The following is a 27803-nucleotide window of genomic DNA, read 5'->3' as shown; positions in this document are numbered from 1 at the left end:
CAAGCACACTGTGGATCAGGTAGCAGAACAATGTTTTTAGAGAAAATAATGATATGGGGCAATTTAACAAAAGTGTAATTATAATATGTCATTCCTTTTGGCCAAAGCAGATATCTTTAAAAGGATGGCTTTATGGCTAGTCTACACTTAAAACTTACAGCTGTGCCACTGTATCAGTACAGCTGTGCTGCTGTAAAAGCGCTTGTGGAGCCGCGTTATGTTGATGGGAGAGAGCTCTTTTGCCGATATAATAAAACCACCTAAATGAGCGGTGGCAGGAGACCGTCTCCTGCTGACATAGCGCTGTCCACCCTAGCGCTTGTGCTGGCAAAATTTATGTCACTCAGGGTGCGGGGAGAGAGGGTTTCACACCCCTGAGCAATAAAAGTTTTGCTGGCTTAAGTGCTAGTGTAGACAAGGCCTTAGTGGTACCTGAGTTACATCACTGCAACCGAGCTTTAAACTATCATGATGTTTGCATGGGGGGCGGGACTTCAGAGGGTGCTGGAGCTCATTTGATGATGATGTGAGAAGCTCCATTCCCTCATGCAGATCAACCGACAGAGTCTCTCCCCTTTGTTCGTCCTTCTCATGGGGGGAGGGGAGGGTACAAAGGCTACATCTACTCTGTGACAAAAGACCCAAGATGTGGCTGGCCTGGGTCAGCTGACTCAGGCTTGCAGGGCTTGGGCGGCAGGGCTAAAAAATTGCAGCGTAGATGTTTGGGCACAGGCTGGAGCCTGGCCTCCGAGATGCTGCAAGGAGGGGACTCAGGCTCCAGCCTGACCCCTAACATCTACACTGCAATTTTCAGCCCTGCCACCCAAGCCCCACGAGTCCGGGTCAGCTCTGAGACTCAGTTCTGCAGGTTTTCTATTGCAGTGTAGACATACCTTAGGAACCCAGCACCCCAATGGGGGTCTTCCCTGTAATCCCCCCCGCCTCTCCTGTAAGAAATATGAACAGGATGACATCTCTTCTCCTCTCCCTTCCCCCTGAAGTGCCTGGTCTGGGCAGGGGCAGTGGGGGTGAAGAACTCTGGGAGCCTAGAAATGAGATAGGGGACCCACTGCAGCCCCCCAGAGCCAGGGGAGAGCGGTGAAAAGCCCTAGAAAGAGCAGAAGTGAGGCTGGGGGGATCAGAATAGGAGGGGTGGAGGTTGAACTGACTGGGGCACTGGTGGACAGGATTAATTGCTGAGCAGGAGATGGGTAGATGCGGGGGGTGAGAGCTCCTGCAGCAGGGGCCATAAACACCTTACCCAATAAATGTGGGAGAGCGGGCAACAGTGTGTGTGAGAGAGACACACACACGGGATGGGTGGGGGGGAGTTAAAAAAAACCCAAAAGTCAGACTGAAAAAAATCTCAGTCTAATAAAAAGTGCTCATGATTTTTTGGGCCAATCTCATGATTTTTGAGGGTCTGACTCTTGGTTTTTTGTCTCTGGAGCGTTGGCTATACTGAGTTAGGATTTCGGATTTGCTAAAGATGTGTCTTTAAACCCTAAGATCTCACTGAAAATGATCTATAGGACCCCATGAGCACACTAAGCCACAACCAGGTTCTGTCATGGAAGAGTAACTTCTGCCTTGATCATGGTACAACTGAGGCTCTGCCCCCCAGAGTTCAGGTCTGACAGTTCTGAACTGCCTTCTCTGCTTATTACTGTGATCAAGAACCTTAGAATGGAGGACTGGGCATATGCCAGTTTCTTCTCCGTCCATTCCCTCTCCACCAAAATTAGTGACCTGCTAATATCTGTTTTAGATGCAATACTCAATTGTTTTTTGAAAGAGTTAAGTCACAGTAATAGGTCAACACATCTCTTTAAATAACAAAGAAAGCGTCTCCATAGTCTCATCTGCTTTTGCAGACATGCCCACTAGAAACAGGAAGGATCACGTGCCAGTACTGACACTTAACACTTACAAGGCTACCCCAGTCTTTAACATTCATTTTGTGCGATTGTTTTGAAACCAGCTCCATATTTTACAGACAACAGGGGTCATACAAGTAAGCAGTCCCTTAGTTTAGGGGTGATAAATATCTTCTCTTTCCCTGCCTCTTCTGGAAGAAGTTGTGCACTGTGCAGCACCCATAAGCTTACAATTTTCTATTATCTTGTTACCAGGAAAAGTTATAAATCAGAGAATACATCAGTTGTAACTTTATTCAAGGTGCCATATACATCTGCTGAAGTCTTTCTCCGGGTAAGACATGCTATATGTGGCTAAAAGATTCAGAGAATTATGTTCACACATCGGTGAGCATAAAGGTATCATCAGGTTTCTCAGTGGTAATGCTTCTCAGCTGAATAGGTCATGCTGCGACCTCTGTTACATTTATGGGAATTGGAACACTGAGGCTACTTCCTAGACTGCAAGTTCTTGAAGGATAGTGAGAAGGAGGGAATCATATGGGATCCATACCCTGAAATTCTGCAGTTCAGTGTCTTTTTCAGGGTTTCATTTTATTGCTGATTTGAAAACTCATGTGCAATGCTATAATCCTTCTTAAGTCTTTGAAGGGAGCATGAGCCTTATTAAACTACTTTAAAAGAGATAAAGATTTGCCCAACAAGCTTTGACATAGACAGGAAGAATGGCCTTATGATTAAGGCACTGGTCTAGGACACCAGGGTTCAATGCCTACCTGTACCATATACTTGCCATATGTCCTTAGGGGGAGATTTTCGAAGACATAAATGACAGTTTCTCCTTTGGTCCTTAGTTCCCATTTGCGAAATGGGAGTAACAATACTATGTCTGTCTTGCTTATTTATGCAGTATATTCTTCAAGGCAGGAAGTGTCTCCTAAGTATTTGTATATAGTGATTAATACAGTGGGGCCCTGATCTTGATTTGGGCCTCCACATACTACTGTAATATCCCAAGTACAGTGCTGCAATTAGAACATAAACTTTTACTTTTGAAAATAGAGTATGTGCAACTGAATGGTTTGAATCCTTGAAATGTTCAGAATGCCTGATACTAGTGAGATGAACTGTAAATTAAGTAAGCTCCTCGTTATTACCCTCATTATAAAGAAGACTTTTTTGTGTTAATATGAATAAGGTTGAAAGAAATCTGTGTTGGGTCATCCACTCCAACCCACTGCAGCAAGCAGGTGGCCTTTTGAAAACCATTCAAAAGATGGAGAGCTTCCTAGCTTTTGCACAGGTGATTTTGTTTTCCAGTTATGTTACAGAGCACAGTTTGCTTTTAATGCTGAACTGGGAAATTTTGGGGTACTTTTTACAAAATATTTTTATGCCATTTTGGCTCTGTGGAAATCTGTGTGTATCTAAAATGTTTATGGGTGCTATAAAGTTGAAGAAAACAATTTAAAAAGTCGAAGTTTTACAGCCATTCTGGGTTAAAAAAATAAAAAGCTGAAATGTGTCATTTTATGTCCTGCACATATGACAAACAGTATTTTTACTTTCAGAAGGTTTACTTTAAAACCGAGATAGGCTCAGACTACCTGAGAATACTTACCTGGGATACACTGAAGGGAAAGTACTTCTAGTTATAGTGCTCAGTGTCTGAATAGCTGCAGAACAATATTTTTTAAATGTATAGTATGGTATAGTGAGGTATCAGCTTCAACTGTGGTCCCACCGTACATACACATAGTAAGAGACAGTGTTGTGCCAAAATGTTTACTATGTGAATAGACAAGACAAAGGGTGGGAGAAAGGAAGTATCTGTATTTTACAGCTGGGAAACAGACACAGCGATTAATTATATTATATACTCTTCAGTGCAAGGACTGTCTCTTACTAGTTGTATTGGACGTATAGAGCCTAGCACATCTTGACTGAACCCGCTCAGGTGCTACCGTAATACAAATAAAGTGATTTGGCCAAGGTCATAGAAGAAGTTTGGGACAGGGAAAAATTGAAGTCAGATCTCTTAAATCCTAATCCAATGCCTTAACCACACAACACTATCATCACTCTAAATACTGTGTTTAGGAATGTCATCATACTGCAGGAGAGAAGGCGGTTGAAGTAATATCTTTATTAGACCAACTACTGTTTGTGAGAGAGACAAGCTGTCGAGTTTACTCTTCTTCAGGTCTGGGAAACTAAATCAGTGGCCCATATCACCGCTCTAGTCATAGGGAGGAAAGGAAGGGTGTGGGTGGGGAAGGCAGGGAAGCAACTGCAGGGAGAAAAGTTCCAGAGGGGTAGACGTGTTAGTCTGTTTTAACTGCAGGGAGTTGTTAGTGGGTTACAGATGGTTGCAATAAGCCATAAACCCAGTGTCTCTATTGAGTCCATGATTTTTAATATGAACACTTTTCACAAAGCAATCACTCTATATCTGACCTATCAGTCCTCATTCTCCAAGGAAACCTGCACAACGCTTTCAAAAGACAAGCCTGGGAGCTTAAATTCATAACCTTTCTAGACACTAAAAATCATGGACTGAATAGAGACACTGGATTTATGGTTTATTACAACAATCTGTAACTCACTAATAACCCCTTCCCCCCCTTCCTTTCCTTTGTGTGACTGGAAGGGTGTTAACAGGCCACTTCACCTTCAAGGGTCCCTTGAAATATGTGTTGACTACTTATGCTAAACAATCTGTTCCACCTTGTATTTATCAGTCATACTCTGAGTTAGGGTTTGAAAAGAACACCCCACTGAGCACCAAAAGTTTTGCCAGTAGAAGCGCTAGTGAAGACAAGCCCTTAGTTTCCCAGACCTGAAGAACAGCTCAGTGTAAGCTCCAATGCTTGTCTCTCTCCCCATTACCTCACCCACCTTATCTCTCTGATATCTTGAAACCCACATTGCTACAAAACCATTGCATCATGCTGCATGTCCATCAGCTGACAGTTCTAACACTGCAATTTCATCTCAGGAACTGCCTTTTCTGGAAGGCTACTTCCAGGCAAAGCTTTCAAAATTTGGCAGCTCCTACTGCTGTTTATGGCTTGACCACCACAACTTTCATCTAAACTAATTTTCTTTTTGTAAAAAAGTAAAATAAAATACAAAGAAGAACAGTCTCTGAATTTATTGGTATATTCTGTTCAGCCTCACTTTCCAAGCAAAATAGTAGGAAATCAGCATAATGAAGAACTAGTTAACAGTGGCATAGTATAAATCAGTATGGATAAAAAAAAAACAGGGAAAGGATCGGTTCTTAGTGATATCATTGTTCAGAACCCAACTTTCCTTCTTCGGTTCAACATAATATCAACATCTTGGATTATAGTTCCAGTCAACTGAGCAGGAATTCTATGTAAAAACCCTGCCTTTACTGCTGATGATATTTGTGTAAATAATTTTCTGCACAATGAATTAAAGTGTCATAATTTTAATTCATTATTAAATCTGTATGCAGCTGTCACACAAAAAGAGCTAAATTTACTAGGCTTTGCACAAGCTATTCTGCCATGGATGTTTTATACAGTGTATGGATGGGGATACGATTGTCTATTATTTAGATGGTGCTAGCAGTGAGCTAGGTGCACCTGTGACATGCAAAACTCTGGAAGATTATCTTTTATACTTAAGTCCGCCATTCAGGAAAGCATGGCTATTCAGGAAGGGCACTGAAGCACATGTGTAAGTGCTTTTCTCAGCCAGAGTCTAAAGCAACTTTTAATATGTCTCACTTCAACAAATAAGAGTATGCGAATGATTTGGTTGCAGGCTGGGGCTGCAAGTAAAAAATTCAAATCCAGATCCAGATTTCCAGTACCCCAAAGTTTGAGGGTATGTAGATGTAGGTGTTTGGTTGAGCCTGCTATGAAGATAGGGGCAATTGGCAAAATTCAGATTTCAAATGCCCACAGAACTCAAGGGATGCTTAGATCTGGTATTTCAGTTTGCGCTCATTTCTAGTTGGCTGTTAAAAGTCTTTTGCTAGACTATCTTATAGATATATGTATATTAACTTTACATGAAGCAGTCTCATATACAATAGCTAAGCATACAGTCCTTGCAGCAGTCCCACCCTTTAGTCATGCCGTTCTACTGTCCTAATTTAAATCCAAAGTTTTACCCTACTTGTAACACACAGCCGGGGTTGTGTTGCTATTATCATAAATTATTTCCTCGCCAGTGTAAAATCAGGAAACTAAGCTTTCAGAAAATGTCATCCATTTTACAGAAATGACTCCACCATCATATTAACCTGTGTGCAGTCCTATAAAACTGTGCCCCTCATTAGGAATAATTATTTCACAATATGTTCCAGATGTGAATATTGCCAAGGTGAGAGGTGTGGCCAAGGAAGCAAAAAACCCCAACCTCTGCAATTAAACATATATTATTGAATCAATATACTGTGATGGTTCCAGAGGAACGATTGCAGTCTGAGCAATACAATAAAAAAAAGTCATTTATAGAGCATCTTGTCTTGCAAATGTCTCCTGGCACTCTCTGATCTACCATATCTGGTATCACACTCATCTACAGCATGAGATGTTAATTGTTAATCCAGATAAGGGACAGATTCATCCTACTAGTGCAAGGAAATGCAAATTTCTGCACCTAGCCTATTCTCTGTTACTGCTAACTACATCATTATCTTCCCTGCTATCCAGGCTTGTACCATGGGGTCATCTTCAGCTTTGCTGTCTCCTTTCTCGATTACTGCAGCCTCCTTTTTGCTGATCTCTGGATACCTACATCCCACATATTCAGTCCGCCCAAATGCAGCCACTCAATTTATGTTCCTCTCCTGTCAGTCTGACCACATTGTCCCCAGCCAACAATTCATGGAATGACCTTCCACTCTCACTACTCCAATCCCCACCTTCTCCTCATTCAAATCCCATCCAAAGACACAATGGTGTGAAAGCTAGGAGAGAGACAAAACCAAAGAAAGCATTTCAGCATTCTAAGCTAACACCTCAACTGGGTTCCCCAGTAGATCTTGCTCTATCTGTGAGGTCCGTGGGGACAAGATCTGTCTTCATTTGTGTCTTGTACAGAACTGAACACATCATTTGCACTTAATAAACAGGGGCTACACTGGACCTCTTTGAAGCAATGATGGCCTACGTTTTGTTCTTAAAAAAAAATTGTAAGTAAATCAATACTCTGTGACACTAGTGGCTGTTCTTGGTAGATTTCCAGCTTGTAAGGTGGTGTACTCACCACTTGTACCACCGCCTTATGTTAAGGTATGATGCTGCCAAGGGGTCCTTGTTCCTGGAAGCTCCTGCAGGTTATCTCCATCTAGCCTGGTCTTCTGTGGCTTAGCCCTCTGGCCAACTCACATGAAGTCCAAACCCCTTCTGGGATAACAAAAAAGATCCCAGTGAAAGTCCTAACAAACCCAAACTAATAATTCTTCAGCCCCTCTCAGGCCAGACTGATATCTACTTTTACTCCAGCAGGGATTCTCCATGCTGCCTCCCTTCTCCAAGGATTCTGGAAGTTTAACTCTGAGGTCTTGCTACACCTACTTAGAAGCCTGATCACAGGATTTCTCCCACAGGGGCCTAACCTGCTCCTGTGGATTTCTTCTATCTATTGTAGGTCCTAGCTCAGGTCTTCCCCCATAGGACTCTATTTTGCTCCCCGTGGGTTTTTTCTCTTGGGTCTGGTGGCGTACACCAGCTCTCTTCCCAGAGCCTAATAAGAGGAGCTCTACCACTGTCTCCATTTCCCAGGGACCCTGACAACGCTCTTGGGGCTCTCACTGTCCAATTCCAAGTCCTCATTCAGGGCTTGCCCCCACAGATGCTCACTCTACCTCCTATCGGCTCCTTCCAGCCCACAGCAGCCGCAGCCCTTCTCTAGAGAGAGCAGAGTTCAACTCCTCTTCCTGATAAACAACTTTCCCTTTATATTGTCCTAGCAGACTCTTTCAAGCCCAGCTGCTCCCTTTGAATTTCTAAAGAGGCACCACCTGGGGCACCTGATTGCTCCCAAGTGTAGCCTACAGCGTCATCATGGGCCAGTTAGGCCCTAATTCTCCTCAAGAGCTATTGGCCCCATGACACAGGTCAAGGGAGAAGATGGCAGGGACACCGTTTTGTTGTTAATCTCTGCAGGTAAAGTTTGCCTGAGTGAATACTTTTTTGTGATTAGTCGTCACCTGATGTAGTGTCTGGTCATCTGGGACTACAGGCGGCCAATTCAAATGCTGGCCCGCACATCACAATAAGTGGCTTTCACATCAAGTACTGATGTTCTTAGCTTGAGTTAGCTTGAGATCTGTCATGGACAAAGGACAAAGTGGTAAGGGACCAGGCCACATAACCCCTTTGGCGCCAGGAGGTTTGCTATCCCTATTTCCAAATGTTCACACATCTCAGTGCACCAAACCATGTCCTGAAGCAATATAGTTAAGAAACGGAAGGTGTTTCCCTTGGATGGCCAACTCACCGGAACTGGCGAAACGTAATCATCTGCGGAAATTATTTTCAAGCAATATCAGCATATCAAGCTCAAGTTAGCTGCACAGCCAGCCTCCCTCACTTTCACAATTCCAGTAACATGTGTGGTATCGTAAACTCCAAAGCAAGCCTTGCTCTGAATGGTGCTGTCAGCATAAAGCATTAGAAACCTGGCGATCTCACTTGCATTACCAACAAACAAAACCAAAATCCTCCCCAAAAGCATCCAGAACCGACTACACCCACCTATGCCTTTCATTGTCTGCTTCACCAAAGCTTTTCAGCACTTATATTCTTCGTACGCCTGTTCAGCCTTTGAGAGAGTAAAATAACAAATGGGTCTGGGAAGAGCTGTCACCGTCTATTGTCTGTGTGTGCTGGTGTGAATCTTTAAATGGATATAAAGTACCTTAATAACACATTTTCTCTGAACTGTCCTCACAGATAAAGTTACTCTCAAATCAGTTCATGAACACTTACCAACTTCTGAGAGTGCTCACTTCAGCCTGCACTTTCAGCTCTCTTCTCAGAGGAGTCTGTATAAGTGTGCAGCAATTTGATTTAAAGACTCTTCAGGTAGAAAATACTACAACATAATGCCCCAACCATTACCACCACTGCCTGTGCTATGTAACCTATGCTGCTGGTGTTTGGACCTTCTCCGTACTTGCCCACATGTTCTCCTTACAAATTAAGCTGCATATCACCATGTTTTCAATCAATGTTGCCTCTAATCATGAAATGTCACAGCCACAAACTAAACAATAATTCTTGTGCCCCGTATGATCCTATTACGCACCTTCCAGACAGTGGCCACCTGCCCAGGTGCTCTGGTTAATTGTCCCAGCATGTGAATTCTCAGACACTGTTGATGGTGAATTTTTCTATGGAAGCACCTAGATTCTAGGAAGAAGGATGGACTCATGCTTAAGGCACTGAACTGAGCCGAAGTAGAGCTGGCTTCAGCTCCTGGCTGTGTCACAGACTTCCTGTGTGACCCTGGGCAAGTCACTTAATCTCTCTATTCACTTCCCCATCTGTAACTGTGGGGATAATCAGGCTTTCCTGTTTCACAGGGATATAGTGAGGGCACTTTAATTATTGTCTGGGCGGTGCTCAGATAATATGTTGATAGGGCTATAAAAATACCTAACATAGTGCAAGGCTCACACTTTCACCCTGGATACTGTGCAATAGCGTGGGTAGCAGATAACACAGGCCTGTATAATTGGGGTTCCTTTCAATTACTGGGGTGACTGTGACTAATCTAGAAATTGCCTGCCAGTTTCCAATTGCTGGTGAATCATCACTAACTGGTGTTTTTGAACATATTGAAAGCACACTCACAGGTGGGTTGCATTGCTTAGAAATGCAGATGATAAAATATTAGTTCAAATAAATTAGTCACAAGCCATATGTGGGGCCTCCTGATTGTTGGATCCACTCACCACATTTCTGTGCAACATTCAAGAAAGTTAAGAGGGGGTTCGGCCAACTAAGTAGGAAAGAACCTCCCCAGCATGCAAATTCTCTAAGCTGTCAATTCAAACACAACAACCTGCTTTTCTATGGTGCTTATCAGTCTGCCGTTACTGTAGTATCTGAGCACCTCAGAATCTTTAATATATTCATCCTCACACATGTGAGGCAGGGAAGTACTAGTATGCCCATTTTCATTTCCAGGAAGCCCAGAGACTTACCCAAGGTCACACAGGAAATTTGTGACAGAAAGGAACTGAACCCAGGTCTCCAGCTAGTACCTGAATCACTGGACCATCCTTCCTTTTCTGTATGGTACCTACTGAGAATCCACTATATGGACCACATTTTAGTTTCTAGTTGGTAGTGATACAGAGCAGTGGGATTTTCAGCTGTAAGTGAAAGTTAAGGGTGATTTTTTTTTTACAATTATTATTATTTTGTTTATTAATGTTTCCAAGGCAATAAGAAATATTTTGTGCTTTTGAATACCTGTCACCTCCAGGTAAATAATAGCATGTAAGGATGCCAATTAGAACTAAGTATAAATTGACTGATCTGCTTTGGCTCTGAAATGATAGCAAAATATACTCTGTCCTTTCTGTGATAGGGATTTTGCTTCTGTACAAGTCTTATTGGGGAAGCACATTGTTTTATGGATTCACACATAGTGTTCCTTTGAGAAACAGCACTGTGTAAGCCAAATAAGTAACAGCAGCTCAAACAAGGCATAGGACAGAACAAGATTCCTTGTGGACAATCTGTTGTGCAGATTTTAGCTCTACCATGGTGATACACACCCTAAAAAGCCTGGAAGACTGAAAGATTCAAATTCAGTAATGAAAAGGTGAGGATATGCCCAAATGGATCATTATAATAGAATCCCACTCCATTCCACAAACCAGATCTGATCCATCTGTAAGTTTCACATCCCTGATCTAAAATCCTCTGCAGCAATAAAAGACAATAAATAGTGGGTGAAAAAAATCAATTTCTTGGCTTTAAAGCCTACAAATATAGTGATTGTACCATAGGGAGAGAGAAACTGCTGATTATGAGGCTTTTCTTCAAGAAAGTCAAATTCAACTTATGCATTTAAGAAACAGCTTTGTTATTAGAGGATGAAAACTTTACTCCTGGAGTGTAAACTCAGCATCTTGATTTTAAGCACTTTGGGGCAATGCCTATCTGCTTTGTTACTCAACTGTGCAGTGCTTAGCACAATGGGGCCTTGATCTTTGGATGGGGTTCATAGGTGTGGCCTTAATGACGATGATAAAATAATTTAAGGGTTTGATTTCAGCTCTGGAAAGCAATGTAGTGCAGAGGCTGAATTTTCAGCTTCAGCCCATGGGATTTTGCAGTTCACAGGGGTCAGGCTGTGGCTGGCTCTTGTTCTGGGGCACAATGAGGAGGGGTTAGGGAAGTGACAGGGAGATGTCCTCTCTTCTCTTTCATGCCAGTGCAGGGATCTGCTACAATTTCAGGCCCCTGTGTACTCCCTTGGAACAGGTTGTCGAAAGGGACAGGAAGGAACATGGAGAAGGCAGCAAATGGCTGCCCCCGTCCCTCCAGCGCAGCTTGCAAGAGTTTACTAGCTGCAGAAAAGAACACATCCAATATGTCTCCAAGTGTGGTGGAGTGGCTGCATACCATAGGCACTCAAGCAGACATTGTGTACAACATCTCCTGAAGTGCCCACTGCAGCAGGGGGTCTACACTGTCTCCATGCAAGCCAGCTGTGCCTAATAGGCACTATCTGACCATCATTTTTCAGATTAGCCTTCTGTTTTGTGTAGGTGTTGCAGCTGCCTAGGAAATACTCCTCTTTGTTTCATGCCTCATTTTGCATAGAAGTTATGTAATAAGCCACATGATGGAGGGCTACTTTGGATCTCCTTGACTAACTGTAATTATGTCCACGGTACACCGTCACCTTCATGTTCTCTCTCCAAATGCCTGGCCATCAAGGATGCTGTTGTAGAGAGGGTGGAGAGTGTCACTGGCAAAATCTTGTTTCACAAGGCAACAGCAAGTCACACAGAGGGTTAATCTAAAATCAGAAAGTGCACTAAAAAAAAAAAGAGAGATACTAATGCTTCTTTCACTGTCAGAGAAGCAGAGACCATAATGGCCATCTGTGGAATATGGAAATAATCCAGCTCATGAAAAAGACCACTAAAGCACTCCTGTGAATTAATCACACTTTATTTAAGGTCTTCACCTCACTCATGGGATGAATTTCATATCCCAGAGACACACGCTATGCTGGATATTGTACCTACCACAATAATGTGGGATTCTTTCTATGCTCTTAAGTAACAGAATAGTTGTTAACTTCTTTCATTTCTTTGTTTAATGACCAGGAGAAAAATATTTTCAGGACAACAGAGTGTAAAATTTAAAGTTGTAAAAGATTTATGACACAGCATGATGTTTATGAAGTATTTTTACAGTTTCTGATACTGGGAAGATCAATGTAAGATCAGATCTTTTGATCCTGCCCCCCAAAGGTACCCTGTTTCTTGCTAGCAAAGTTATTAATAAATGGCTACAACAATATTTTTTGACATATATAAATCTGGGTTTTGTAGAGCTTGCTTAAGCGAATGAGTAATTTCTCATATCCCCTTATAGCAATCTGGATGTTTCCTTCTGTTGCAACAGATGGAGCCCAAAAACGAAGGTGAATTTACAGGGCTTCTCTCTCCACATACCATATTGCCAATGTACAGGGACTAGTGCCCCAATTTCTTCAGGTGTTCTCTGTGCTAGTGGCAGAAACTACTTAATTCTTAAGCTTCAGTGATGACAGTTCTCCAAGGAAGTATAATTTTGTCCTAGCCCAGATCAAGTGTAATGCAGACAAAAAGTCCCTTCTGATTATTTTAATGGCAGATAAATAGTGCAGAAATGGTGAAAAGTAACTTATTCTTCTCTTGATAGCACCACTTTTATTGTGTCTGGGGTGATCAACAACATGCTGTCTAAGGTACAAGAGTCACTGAATGAGAAAAGAAAGTCAATTTTCCTCTTTTCCAAATATTTTTCCTTGATTAATGAAATGTGACATCTTTAGAGCTAGATTTTCAAAATCAATATTTACATGTGCAAATATATTACCAGGCTAGTACATATGCCATTCTCTAAGAAATACCAGGATAGTATCACTAATGCAGGCACCTCTAAAACAGGGACAGAAGCGTGTTGATACATTACAAATACATAGGTAGGTGTGCAAAGGATAATTTGACAAAATAATTGCTATTATTGTTATTTATTATTTGTGTGATGGTAGCACTTGACTCCAGTGGAACTGCTCATGCACATACTTTTCTGGATTGGCTCCTCAGACTCACTTGGGGTACCAAGTGTCTTTCTTACAGTTGCTTTGGGAATCATAAGTTTGAATTTCCTGGCCCATGTGCATGAAAAAACGTAACTGTAATGTTCATTAACCTAGCCAGTCAATTGAAAAACTATAATTAGGCAGTCCAAAAAAGAATGTGAAAAGCAACTAGCAAAAGACACAAAAATGAACAGGCTCCAGATACTATATTGGCATTTACAGGCCAATAAGTCTAAGTTCAGGCAAATTGGTTGAAACAATAACGAAGAACAGAATTATCAGACACATTGATGAACACGATTTGTTGGGGAAGAGTCGACATGACTTTTGTAAAGGGAAATCATGACTTATCAATCTATTAGAATTCTTTGAGGGGGGTCAACAAACATATGGACAAGAGTGATACAGTGGATGTAGTATACTTGGACTTTCAGAAAGCATTTGACAAGGTCCTTCATCAAAGGCTATTAATCAAAGAAAGCAGTCAGGGGATAAGAGAGAAGGTTCTCTCAATGATCTCCTAATTAAAAGACAGGAAACAAAGAGTAGGAATAAATGGTCAGTTTTCAGACTGGAGAGAGGTAAGTAGTAGGGAAAATATAATCTCAACTATAGATACAAAATGATAGGATTTAAATTAGTGTTACTGCTCAAGAAAGAGATCTTGGAGTCATTGTGGATAGTTCTCTGAAAACATCCACTCAGTGTGCAGCAGCAGCTAAAAGAATGTTAGGAACCATTAGGAAAGGTATAGGCAATAAGACAGTAAATACATAATGCCAACATATAAATCCATGGTACACCCACACCTTGAATATTGCACGCAGTTCTGGTCACCCTATTTCAAAAAAGACATATTAGAAATGGAAAAGGTACAGAGAAGTTCAACAAAAATTATTAAAGGTCTGGAACAGGAGAGATTATGAGGAGAGATTAAAAAGTCTGGGACTATTCAGCTTGGAAAAGAGACAAATAAAGGGAGATATGATAGAGGTCTATAAAATCATGAATGGTGTGGAGAAAGTAAATAAGGAAGTGTTATTTAGCCCTTCACATAGCACAGGAACCAGGGGTCACCCAATGAAATTAATAGGCAGCAGATTTAAAACAAACAAAAAGAACAACAACATACAGTCAACCTGTGGAATTCATTGTCAGGGGATGCTGTGAAGGCCAAAACTATAATGGAATTATAAAATTAGATAAATTAATGGAAATTAAGTCTGTCGGTGGCTATTAGCCAAGATGGTCAGGAATGTAATCCCATTCTTTTGATGTCCCTAAACCTCTGATTGCCAGATGCTGGGACTGGACAATAGGGGATGAATCATGTAATTCTTGGTCTGTTCTGTTCATTCCCTCTGAACCATCTGGCATTGACCGCTGTTGGAAGACTGGATACTGGGCTAGATGGACCATTGGTCTGACCCAGTATGGGCATTCTTATATTCTTATGTTTTTGCACATAATTATAAAACATGGAGAAGTTTTGTGGGCTTCATAGGAAGAGATGGGTTAAACAAGAGCAATTTCCAATCACTTTGATTGACTCAATAAAGTGCCTAAAATAAGGGTCTAAATATCAGTCCTTCAGAGATTAGTCCTTAGATACTGGAAAGGTAGGCCCAAAGTCAATAAGCATCATTTCCAAAATATTTTGCTTTTTTAATGGCCTTTCTGTAGAATCAACATTTTCCTGTCCTCCTTCATGGAGCCATAGTAGAAATCTATGTACTTTTTGATGAAGATGATGACCAAGATGATGGCTCAATTAAGTTAAGGGGAGCAGTAGGGGAGGGGTAGTGGCTGCTGCGTAGTGCTGCTTGGCACTTTTAAAACTCAGGCTACTTGTTTTGGAGTCTAAATATAACCTTAGGACCCTTACATCAGACTAGGTAGGATTTCTAGCTGCCAAATTCTTAATAGCCCTTTACGGTGAGATTTTTGCATTACTTATTGGAAAAAAGGCAAGACTAACTAGGGCTGTTGCCTTATCTGTGAGGCCATCCTAAAGCTTTATTGGGCAGCTATATGAACTTCCTTTAAGGCAGCTATATGAACCTTCAAAATGCTATAATATCGCTTCTTTTGATGCAGCCTTTGGCTGCAGGGTGATACAGGCTAATCACTAATGATTAAGAGAGACTGATGCCATCATTAAGGTTGATTGTGCACACAAGCAAACAGTTTATCATAGCCTCTTCCCGGCAATTGTAATCCAATTTCTGCTATCTTTCATTGTTTAAAAGAAAGAGAGCAAAAGTGAGGGCAAGAGAGAGAGAGAGAGAGAGAGAGACTGTACATCAATCTGATAAAGATGTAAAAAAACTGGTGCTTTTTTGTGATTATGTCGGTTTTATAGCAGCATTATGGAAACATGACAGGGAAACTAAAATCTGATTACATCTAATTCCTTGTCCATTATGTGATTATTATGAACCATGACTTCTACTGGCACAGTTTGAATTACACGGTTATAATACAAGGGATTTCCAATATAATTAACTGATATTGGCAGCACCAAAGAAATCTGGGCATAATGTTGCAATGCTGTGACTTCCTAAAGATTTCACCATTTTTCTCTTCCTTCTCTTCCAGTAGAATTCCTTGTGTTCTTAACAGAGCCCTGGAAATTCCTCCCTTTATTCCATTAATCTAGGACGTTATTATAACACTGGCAAAACCATGGGACCTCACTCACAAGTTTGACCAAGATTTTCAAAAGTGACTAGGGATTTTGGTACTTCAGTTTTGGAAGCGTGATATTCAGAAAGTGGAGAGCATCCACATTCTGAAGATTAGATTCCTTTAAGGTGCCTCCAGAGAATAGTCACTCAAAATCATCTGTCAGTTTTGAAAATCTTAGCCAAGATCTAACGTCTTTTGTGTCTGGAGCAGCTAAGATTTTTCCTATCATCACTGAAGCTGGAGCTCTGGTCTCTAGCTGTCTGAGAAAAATTAAGCTATATCCACAGAGGACTGCTGTCTAGCAGATTGATCCCTAGCAAATTAGACGAAAAAGGGCCCCCACACAGCAGCCAGGGGTCACTTCTCCATAGAGTACTCTAAGGAATAAGAGAGCAAAACATAACTTCACACAAACTCACAGTCTTTCCTGCAAAGCACCCTACAGCCTGTCGAATCCCAGCAGAATAGATGTGGCTGGGGGGATGAGGTGGAAATCATCAAATTAAAAGTGGTAAATAACAAAGGTCTACTGCTGTCTGGTCATTGAAAGAGCTATTTACAGGCTTATCTGCTGAAGAGAGGAAAACAACAGGTCAGGATCCTTTCCTTTTATGGGACGAGTGACATCACAAAAATGTCACTTTACTCCTGTCTCCATATACTGGTAGGCAGACTTTTACCCATTGTCCCGGATGGTAGAAGGGAATATGGAATTATTTTCTTCTCACTCACTGCAGTCCAATATCCCTCAGTTGTATGTCTGTGCATGTTTCTATTTGCAAAAAACGGTGCAGTGAAACATCTAATATCACAATGGAAAGAACATGAAAGTAATTTAGATAAACAGGAATTCAGATGAACAGGAGAATTTTAGTATAGAGTAAATGGGAGCATAAGAGGGGAGTTTCAGATAGTCCAGGTTCATTTTGCTTCTGTAGTTTTGATCCAGTGTCAGTGAGTGCAATGTGAATCAAAATATCTTTTTTTCAGATATGCATCCAAAGATTTGATTTTTCATTAAACATGATTATATATTTTTAACCACTAAGATGCATTAAGGGAGAAAGTGGAGAATGATGACTGGTTTATTTACCTTTGATGTCACATTCCCCCATGAGAAGGACATAACAATTAGATCTGGGTGAAATTTTTCAGACATTTTTTTCAGACAAAAGAAATGCAGATTCGGGTCAACCAAAATGTTTCACAGACTTGTGTCAAATTCACTGAATTGTTTTATTTGAAAACAAACAAAAAAAATTCCCTTCTCACCTCAAAAAAATCAAAGCATTTTGTGTTGACATTCTCAAAATACAGTCTTTTAATTCTAAAGGACTTTTTGTTTTGAATCTTGCTTCAATTTTAAGTTAAAAAACTCAAAAATGAAAAAGTGTGTTTGAGCCATAATTATTTTTTTCTTCGGTTCGGCCACTGAATCAAAAAAATCCATTATGTGCATAGCTCTAATAATAGTAAGCCCAAAAAGGATCTGTTCATAAAGCAACAGGAAAAGGTTGAGGATAGTGATGGAAAGTAAGGGCAATGAACAAGGAGAAATATGGATCCTAGTTACTTACAAGACACCTATTATTGTAGTATATAGGTGCCTTACAAGCTTTAATGAATTTATCTTCACAAAGACCTCCATGAAGCAGGGACGTACTATTATCCTCATTGTACAGATGGGAATGGAGGTACTGAGCGATTAAATGACTTGCCCAAGATCACACAGGAAGTCTGTGGCAAAGTAGAGACTTGACCCCAGGTCTTTGCAGTGGCTTGTGCCCTAACCATTGAGCCATCCTTCCCCTCTGTGACATACAGGAGGAAATAAGGTGATAAAGGAGCAATGCATTTACCCTAGCAGTCAAATTTTTTCCCCCATACATTATATTACAGTACATTAGGGTGCAGGTAACATCACAAATCACTTGAGCTTTGTTGTGTTTATTATAATGCCTCAAAAAACCAACGATTTATTCATATCCCTTAGTTTGAAGATTTGACATAAAATCATATCTCAAGATTCTGTTGAAACCATAAACACACTTGAATTTTGTGACTATTGCTCATGATGATGTTGTCAGAACCATTCAGTGCAATCATAGCCGTGCATTTCACAGTTTTCTACCATTAATCTATACTCCTTTAATCTCATACCTCAAGTGCCGTTCTGAACTGCCCTGCTGCTACAGCATACTTCTTTTGTCTATAGCAAGTGCTGGCATCTTTTAAGGCTACCTGAAGCCATTTGTCAGTCTGTGGCAGAAAGCTGAAATTAGGCGCAGTCAGAGAGCCTACTATTTCAACATCTCGACACGTTGATTGTGTGCTGGTAGACGCCATGGGCCCGACGAACTCATATGTAATATCCTCCTCATCAACATAGACCAACTTTATTTCCACATCCATTAGACTTTTCAGAGGAATATGAGGCAGAGGCATTGTGACTAACTGATTATCAAGCTCTAACATTCTTGCCTCTTTTTTCACAGCTGGCTTTTCTTCACTTTCTAATTTCCGTTTAAATCCTGCTCTGTCTAAATCATGACTTTGTTTTTCCTTGCCATTCTTTGCCATTTTTATTCTCTCCATTACATTTTCTACTGCCATTTCCCCAAGGAGGGTTTTCACCTCTTGCAATGCTTCTGGAATATCATTCAGTTTGTTGGCTGCTCCTGTTGGCTCCCTACTAGCGTTTGCTTTGGGGCAGGTTTCATTTTGGCACACCTTGTTTACGATGTTCCCAAAACTTGTGTTGCTTACTGACTCCATGACTCATTGAAGAAAGCAAAATGTCCTATGAGAAAATGTGGAAAAAGTTTAGAATTCTAAACTGTTGCAAAGAAAACAATGCAAATGTTTTATTCAGCACATCGACCGCTGGCATCATTACCAGTCAACATTCACCAGCAGTTAGCATATAGCTTATCAGAGGCAGCATAGTTATTCTGTGCATATGGCAATAGATCAGGTGTCTCAGATACTCTTTGGTAGCTGTTGGCAAAAGATATCTTTTTAATGGTGACACCAGTGTCTCTGTATCTTACATTGATGATGTGCAAAAAAAAAAAAACTGCTGCTTTCATGGACTCTTACCTAGGCTCACATAAACAAAAATACTAAGGACTAGATTACAGTTTGGTCTGTGTCTTTGTGGCAAAATCTAGTCCTAAATTGTTATTAGTAAATACATAGAGTCCTAGGGTTAAACCTCAGTCCCTTCAATGGGAGTTAAAAGTGCAGCAGGAATGGAAGAGTCAGGACCTCGGTCTCAGAAGGAATCATCTGTGGCTGATTGAGCCATAATGCACACTTCTATGGACTGCACAAAGTCATCTCAAGAGAAAACCATAGTCTGATTTCAGGCATTGAGGTAATGGGAGCTGTGGGACGTTTGACAAAAATCAGACTAATGAGGATATTAGAGAGAGGTCCTAACGGTAGATTTCGAAGATGGATCCTAGTATTAGACAAGTCTGAGATCATTCACATCTGGCTTGATGACTCAGGTGTATGTAGACTGTATGGGTCACTAAGTTTTGAGGCATATATTGCAGTTAACAAACATAATTGCCAAAGGGCCCAGTTCTCTACTCCATTTTAATGTTACAGAGGCATCAAACCAGCATTACAAATTGCAGAATCAGGCTCAAACTTCATCTCTGCATTACTTTTCTCAGAAAGAGACAGGTAGCCTGAACCAAATTACAAAGCTGACTGCTCGCTCACATAATAGACTTCATATTCAAAAGAAATTTCCTATTCACAGCTGCCTCTTCTGAACTCAGTCTAGAAGTGTGGGAGGCGAGAGGAATTTTTTTTCATTTTTCAATTAAGTGTGAGAACCTTAATTGTAATAGGTTTAATGGTGAATGTCTTTCAGAATGGCTTGTTAAGCAGAAAGGTTTGGCCTCTAACCTCGCATTACAGTTAAACAATCTTCTACACACTTACCATCATTTTAATGTGTTTAAATACAGGTGCAGATTGTACAAAAGATAGTTACAAAATAGATGCAATGATCTGTTTGGGCAATAACAGATTTTAAAATATTACACATAGCAACCTTTTCCAGCTTTGGTAAAGGTCTACAGTGAGTACTATGGGGCTTATTGCAGGCACCAAGACTATGCCCCTGGACACCATGGCACAGTGATTGTCAGATTCGCTGATTAGGGCACTGGGCATTAGACAACAGAAGAAGAAAAGAAAAAGACAGAAGAGAGCAGAGAAAACAGGAGGCGGCATTTTAGACCGTGAAACGGTGTCTTTAATCAGTCACAGTATAAAATAGGGGTTCCAAACCTTTGCCATGTTGTAACCCACCTTATCACCCTAGGCCCCCCTCTCATCTAGTTGGGATCTAATTAGGACCCCACTCCCATTTCACAGTATTTGAATGGTAGGGTGGTCACAACCCGCTGACTTCAGTTCACAACCTACAGGTTGAGAACTCTGTTTTAGATTAACTGCTTCTAGAAAAGCCTTTTTAGGCCTCTACAAATACTACAGGAGGAGCAGCAATATGTTAGGGCCTAATTGCCTGATTCAAGGTGATTTCAAAGACCCTCTGCTGCGATGCCCTGAGCACCCACAACTCCCATTAACTTGAATTGGGGTTGAAAATACTCAGCATTTCCCAGAGAGTGCACAGCCCAACCCTAACTGGACCAAGGTGACCCTATCTATAGCAAGCTTTTCAAGTGACCGCCCCAAGCAGCTGAAGGAAGCTACCCTTAAAACTGGCATCAATTTTCCCTGTTTTATAACACACACAACTGTTTTTTCGGAAGCCTGCATAATGACCTGGAATTGTGATTGCTCGATGCTGCTTGCAGTTTTAGATTAAGGGTGAAATTCTCAAAAGCTCCTAAGTGATTTAGGAGCCTGAGACCCATTGACTTTCAATGACAACTAAGTCGTTTTTGAAAATGGAATTTAGGACTCTAAGCCTCTCAGATGTTTTTGGAAATGTTGCCTTAAGTGTCCAGCATGATATTGTACATACTAAACTGACATACACTGGAACATGACTGAATTACTCTACTGTCTCCTCAGAAAACTCACAGCAATAGCTTCCAGGCTCAATGGGAGTTTTAATAGTGGCTATAATGGGAGCAGACACTGACCAAATATGCTATCATGGAACCAGCCTCGTGAGCAAAGTTTAAAATAATTAAGCAAAGCATAAAAAAAAAAAAAAAAAAAAATTAGGCCACAACCCTTCCTTTTAAAATGTAGACCTGTGTTTTTGTAATCACTGGTGGGAGATTTTTCCTCTCTATTTGGTGTCTGAAATGACCCCAGATGTATCAAATAGATTTACACCACCTGCCTCCCCTACTATTGTATTTTTATGTGTTCAAGTTGATTAACGTGACTTTAGGATGTACTAAGGAAGCACATTATAACTCAGCTGGGCTACACTTTAATCACTGCCTCAATAAAGAACACCTTTAGGAAAAAGCTATTAGAAAATCATTATCTTTGTCAGATAAGTATTTTCCTGATAGACTTTTGTTAAAATGCCCATTCTTTATTTTGGAACAGTTTACTGCAAAACTAGGTTCCGTATAGAAGCAAGCAATCTAAAACACAACTCTGGCAACTGTAGAAAGAAAAAAATTGTACTAAAAACAAAAATAATCTAAAATGCTTATTATGAATCCATGTGCAGGATTGGATGCAGAGGGGCAACTCATCATCATTTCCAGAGGGCAACTGTTCTAAATTTACATAGTGGGCTCCCAAGAATGAGTTTATTTGTGGAATGCAACCAAGCATAGCTTTCCATGTATTTTGGAGTTACTTCTTTTTCGCAGAGATACTATAATTCACAGAACTGCCAGGTACCACAACAAAGCATTTTGTTGGCTTCTCTTATGATAGAAACAGCTGCTTTCATATGGAAAGGTCTCCATTTAAAAATGTGTTATTTTTATCAAAGAAATCTTATGTCATATAGTTATCTTTAAAATCTTATAATTTTAGCTCACTGATTGTTCTGCAATGGTTATGACTAAAAAAGCCCTTCTAAGGGAAAGTAGCCTACTTAGTAGACTTCATTCAATTCACCAGTCCTGTTCCTCATGCCTTTTTATTCTATAGCTAGTTTAGTTCTACCTTCAACATCCTTTACCATCTCTCGTCAGATGAAAACAGCACATGCAACTAAATCATACTAGCACTTTAGAAGGCACCTGTTGTTAAGTTCCGCTGTCACTTTTCAAGTGACCACATTAGTTTCTTCAGAATTTAAGCAGGCTGCTGACAAGGATTCCTTTCCTGCATCCGCTAAAACAATTAACCCACACCAAAAGTCATCGTCCTTGAGGATCTCAGCAATCTGGAGAGGTTGTGGCTCTGGAGGGTGAACGAATTTGGAGAAAGAATACTTCCAGCCCATTGAAAGCTCTGCAAAATCAAACCTAGAGCACAGACCCTTAGCTATGGAGGAGTACAGAGCTCAGCTTGGACTGAGGAATAAAGGGCAAAGGTGGATATTTGTGCTCCTCCAGTCCTTGACTGACTGCGTACTCGTTTAGCACTTTGGTGTAATTTAGAGTAATCATCAGGCAGTCCTGCTGGAAGCCAACGGCTCCAGTAGGTCAATACAACAGCTGGGGAGTAGCAGGATGTAGAATTGCTGTGGCCACCACACCTTTTCCCCCCAGCTGGGTTCTCTGCACCAATGTGCGTGTGGCATAGAAGCCTATTTTACTGGACGATCCTCATACATGGGGTTATCGTCCAGGGCTGTTCCAGCCACACCCAGACTGATTCTGCCCACAAAATTGACACAAAACAGCCATGCCAGATTTTGACTGTGATCCAATATGGATATGAATAGGCATCTAGGACAGTGATCAGAAGATCAGAGTAATGTAATCCCAGTCACCCGGGTATGTCAGGCAGGCACCCAGTAAAGTTTCTTTAGTCGCTCTGGATTCATTCCCCAGGCAGTTAAGGTTACCTTAGTACTTTTCTGTGCTCGCAGTTGGAAGTATTGAGGCTATCCAGCTCACAGTTGTATTTTGGTATCTAAGATAACTGGGCCACTACAATATTTTACTGCTTTCTTTTCCACAGTGATTGAAGTACTCATGGTCTGGTTCGGCAACATCACAGTTAGCTCTTCATGTAAGTATAGAACAGTCTCCTTCCTCATTCTGAAGTTACACAGACATTGCTACTCATCCCAGGTCTCAGAAACAACTCAGTCCCAACATTTTGTAATCATGGGGCCATAAACTGAAATCCAGTCGAAGCTGCTTTGTCTGTCAGCTGCAGTATCATTAGCAGATATTTCCCCTTACAGAAAGGAGGTCTTGCTGGCACATCTAGGTCATTGGTGGGCCTTGCATCTCTACCCCCCTTCCAACATAATGGGCAGGTCAAGGTGAGTTGGGGTGTGGTGGAGGCAGAGAATGTAGTGAGGTACCTTTATGTTACACCAATCTCCCATGGACTCTATGCCAGTGGCATAATTTTAGAATTACCCGAAAACAGCTCTAAATGGCAGTGTGGCCCTCAAAGTCAGAGAGCCAACATCTTGACATTCACCATAGACCTGGCATAGAGAATTTCACCAGGGTCTAGGCCTGTGACAGGGTCTTTCCTGGGGTCATGAAAAACCACTGCTGGGTCCTCAGTCTGGGACACAAAACAAAAGATCTTTATTTTGTGGTAGGTTCCTTCAGGCAGGGCAATCTTACCCAGCAGTGACAAGCAAATTACAAATCGCTGGTAGCAAATCAAGGTAGTAGTTCCAAATCAGGCCTGCTTTCCTTGAGAGAAGCTCTGGCAGTCTAGTCAGTTCCTGGCCCCACGCTGGCTTTTCTCACACAGCAAGGGCTGATGAAGAGTTGTTCTCCTTCCCCTCCAGATCCCAAATGAGCAGTGCTCACCCTTTTAAGTCCTTCTTGCAAGTCTGACACCTATCGCAGATGTAGCAGGGCAAGGCTGATTGAGCCTTTCCTGTCCAAGGTGGGGTTTTGTTTGTACCCCTCCCCAAAAGCAGCACTTCACCTGATGAACAGCATCTTTAGCCACTGCATGGATCTGGTACTGGCAAACCACCCTCCACAGTTTCTCTGCCACCTTTCTCAGACACCTCAGGATTGCTTTTTAAAAAGCTCCCAGAAAAAATCTGTCTTACTGAGCAAGCTGATTATTCATCTTGACTTTCATCTTCACAGAAAAATGGGGAAATTAGAGCTGGACCAATTTTTTTGTTGGCAAATAGTCAATTCATGAAGAAGTTCATTTTTCAGGGCATTGAAGCTAGTCATGAATTCAGGTTGAATTTGCAAATAATGTCCCTTTTTTAAAAGTTGAAATGTTTAATTTTGCTGTTCCAAAATAAAGTGTTTCAACTTTTCATTTCAAAACAGCATTTTTATTCTGAAAATAAGCTAAATAAAAAGATAGTGAAATAAACATCCCAAACGACCCAAAGCTAAATGAAAAACCCAAAACAAAAAAGCTGAAAAAAATTCAGTTTCCATTCAAATTGAACTGATTTTTAAATTTTTTTTTCCAATTGGTCCTTAACATTGAAAAAACAATTATTCACTCAGATCTATTTGGAAATGGCATCAGTTCCTAGGGATGTATCGTATTTTTGCCCCTCTGCTGAGCAGTAACAGATATCTGTGGCCTTGGAGATAAATTTCCTAGTGGAGGAAACATCAGTGACATGGAATGTGGATATATTCTAACTATAACTTGTTTATTTGCACATATATACCAGTCCTGGAACAGAGATGGTCACAAACACCATGCAAGTAATCCCTTCTTTCAGGAATGCACTAGACCATTGGTATGTACACCACTATCATCCCACTAGTTCAATGACCAATGTTCCAATTCACCAGGGTGTATACAGATATATAGTACTATTGCAAAACATATCCAAAGCCCCCTACCAAATAGGCCATTAGCTAAATTTCCACTATCAAAACGCATTTGTACCAAATTCCAGATATCCCGATAAGTCCAAAAAGTCAAGGCTTACCAGATTTGTCACTTAAAAATAAAACAAGATACATCTGTGCTAGATAGATTATTTTGTGTCTGTGTATGCAGACAACAACTACACTGAGATTTGAACTAGAGATTTTTCCAACTGACATTTCAATGGGATGACTTTTTAATCACTCCCTTTACTGCTGAAAACCACAAAAGCTTAGATTATCTATTGATGACGAAGGTCAACACCTTCTTAGCAGCCCATAAAGTGAATCTCTCACAATCAGGTTTCAAACTTTTTAAAGATTCTAGCCGTTTCTCTAGGCAATGAAGCAACCTTGTTCTTTCATTTTGCTATTTTTATTGTTTGAAAGCCTGAGTCACATCTGATCTTTTTTATTTTTAGTTTTCCTTTGGGGGAAAAAAAAAAACTTTAATGTATTTTTTTCCCTAGTACTCTATTTCTTTGTGGTAGACATAAGTAATAGCTCATTCTGTGCAAAAATCAGAACTCCTTACATTTTTCTTGCTGTGATAAGGGCACACTTGCCATTACTATAGCTGCATTGTCCATGCTGTTGCAGTAAAGCTTTGTTAGCATTTCCACTATAAACCGCTATTTTCACTCACTATGTTTAACGTGGTTGTAAAAAGCAAAACAAAAAACAAAACAAAAAAACCCCCAAAATTGTGCTCTGGGCTAAACCTTGGCAGGAGGAGTGGTAATTTTTCAGAGTAGTTTGCAGAGAGTTAGTCATATGTCTCCCATTGCTCTCTGAGACTGGAAGTATCATTTTTTATATGTTTGTATAGTGCCTAGCACAATGGGACTCTGACCTAGTTAGCCTGTAGGCACTGTCACAATATAAATGCTAAATAATAATAATAATCAATGAGACAAGGTGGGTGATCTTTTATTTGACTAATACCTGTTGGTGAAAGAGAAGCTTTTGAGCTAAAAAGAGTTCTTCTTCAGGTCTGGAAAGACGAAGAGCTCTGTGTAGCTCAAAAGTGTGTCTCTCTCACCAACAGAAGTTGGTGCAAAAAAAGATATTACCTTAGCCATCTTGTTTCTCTAATATCCTGGGAGTGACACAGCTACAACAACAGTTCATACAGTAATAATCTATGTTAATATCAAAAGGGGAGCTAAATCTCTGGGCACTGTTGTGCAGAGAGACCTGTGCTCTCAGTTGTCTAAGGTAACAAAAGTCCAACTCAGCCAGTACCATAAAACTGGTTATGAAAGCCAGCAAAAGTTGTAGTAAAATAGTCCAGATTATTTGGGTTAAAAGAACTGGGATAAAGGGTCTTCAAGGCTCCTGCTAAAGTCATGGGTTGGCAGGACAATGAACTGAAAGATTCTAAAATGAGAGGAAATATTTATAGCGGAGATCATTGAAATGCGTTTCAACTGATTTAATGTTAACAATATAAAGTTGCCATACCTTCTTGGACATTGTTTGTCTGGGGTGGGAGCAGTGGGATTCATGGAGTGGAAAGAGCGAGCTTTACCATCATGGCTGTCATATCCACTGTCTCATGGGACCCCAGGAAACCTCACGGAATCATAGAAATACATGACTAGAAGTGACCTTGATAGGTCCTCTAGTACAGTCCCCTGCACTGAGGCAAGACTAAGTATTATCTAGACCATCCCTGACACGTGTTTGTCTAACCTGCTCTTTAAAAACTCCAATGACAGAGATTCTGCAACCTCACTAGAGGCTTAACTACCCTTACAATTAAGAAGTTTTTCCTAATACCTAACCTAACCTAAACCTCTCTTGCTGCAATTTAAATCCATTACTTCTTGTCCTACCTTCAGTGGTAAGGAGAACAATTTATCACCCTCCACTTTGTAACAACCATTACATACTTGAAGGTAATTATCATGTTCCTCCTCAGTGTTCTCTTCCACAGAATAAACTACTGACAAACAATTTTTAAAAATCTTTCCCTGTAGGTCATGTTTTCTAGGCCTTTAATCATTTTTGTTGCTTTCCTTTAGACTTTCTCCAATTTGTCCACATTTTTCCTAAAGTGTGGTGTCTTCACGGCAGAGTTAATCTGGGCTCTTACCTCCAACCTGCCTACGACTGACACACAAAAACCTCTTATCTGGGTTTATAAGTGGTTTGAATGGGCTTGCTACCTGGCTTGGGTTTAATTTAGAGACCTCCTATTGCTTTAACTCAGGAGCTAAGTCACCCATCTTGCAGTACAGGTACAGGCTATAAACTGGGTTACAGAAAGGAGATGCAGATAGTCCTCCAATGTCTTGCCACAATTCCCTCCAAAGAACAGACAAGTTCTTCCACAACTGGCTGGGAAAAGAATCATAGAGCATCTCAGCACAAAGAACCATGGGACACAGAACCCAGAAACACATGGTTTTTCATGCACCCTCAGATTTTCAGGACATCAATGGGGAGACAATGTAATACCACCTACAATTTTCTTGGATGGGCAGGTGGTCAGTTCACAGGTGGCTGGGACAAAACATTTTCAAAGTCCCACTGACTTTGACCATTGTGCTGACCTTATCCCCTGGCTCATCTTGGACAGGTGGATCAGGCAGAAAGAAAAAAGGAAAGGGTACTATAAGGTCAGAAGGGACCACAGTGACGATCTAGTCTCATCTCATAACACAGGCCACAGAATGTCCCCTAAAGTAATTCCTGTTTGAACCTGAGCATATCTTTCAGAGAAACATTCAATCTCCAATGGTTAAAAATGTATGCCATATTTCCAGTGCAAATTTGTCTAGCTTCAACTTCCAGGCATTGGATCTTGTTTTACCTTTCTCTACTAGTTTGAGGAGCCCATTCTCACATATTTATTCCCTATGTAGTTACTTATAAACTGAGATCAAGTCACCCCTTATTCTTCTCTTTGGTAAACTAAATAGATTGAGCTCACTGATTCTATACTACGAGGCAT

The 27803-nt window shown here is 40.8% G+C and overlaps 1 protein-coding gene across 1 annotated transcript in view; it reads right to left on the bottom strand.

Moving 5' to 3' along the window:
* The window catches only part of SPATA16 (spermatogenesis associated 16), a 175842-nt gene that overhangs the window by 92491 nt on the left and 55548 nt on the right, over window positions 1-27803 (bottom strand). Inside the window, exon 2 of the mRNA XM_067536563.1 lies at window positions 18048-18687. Coding sequence (XP_067392664.1) covers window positions 18048-18662 — 615 coding nt within the window. The 5' untranslated portion in view covers window positions 18663-18687. The remainder of the gene's footprint in view (window positions 1-18047; window positions 18688-27803) is intronic.

This window comes from Emydura macquarii, unplaced genomic scaffold (assembly GCF_026122565.2).
Source record: "Emydura macquarii macquarii isolate MOO-44397 ecotype Brisbane River unplaced genomic scaffold, CSIRO-AGI_Emac_v2 contig_3603, whole genome shotgun sequence".
Lineage (NCBI taxonomy): Eukaryota > Metazoa > Chordata > Testudines > Chelidae > Emydura > Emydura macquarii.
This window is presented reverse-complemented; position numbering and strand designations above follow the sequence as displayed.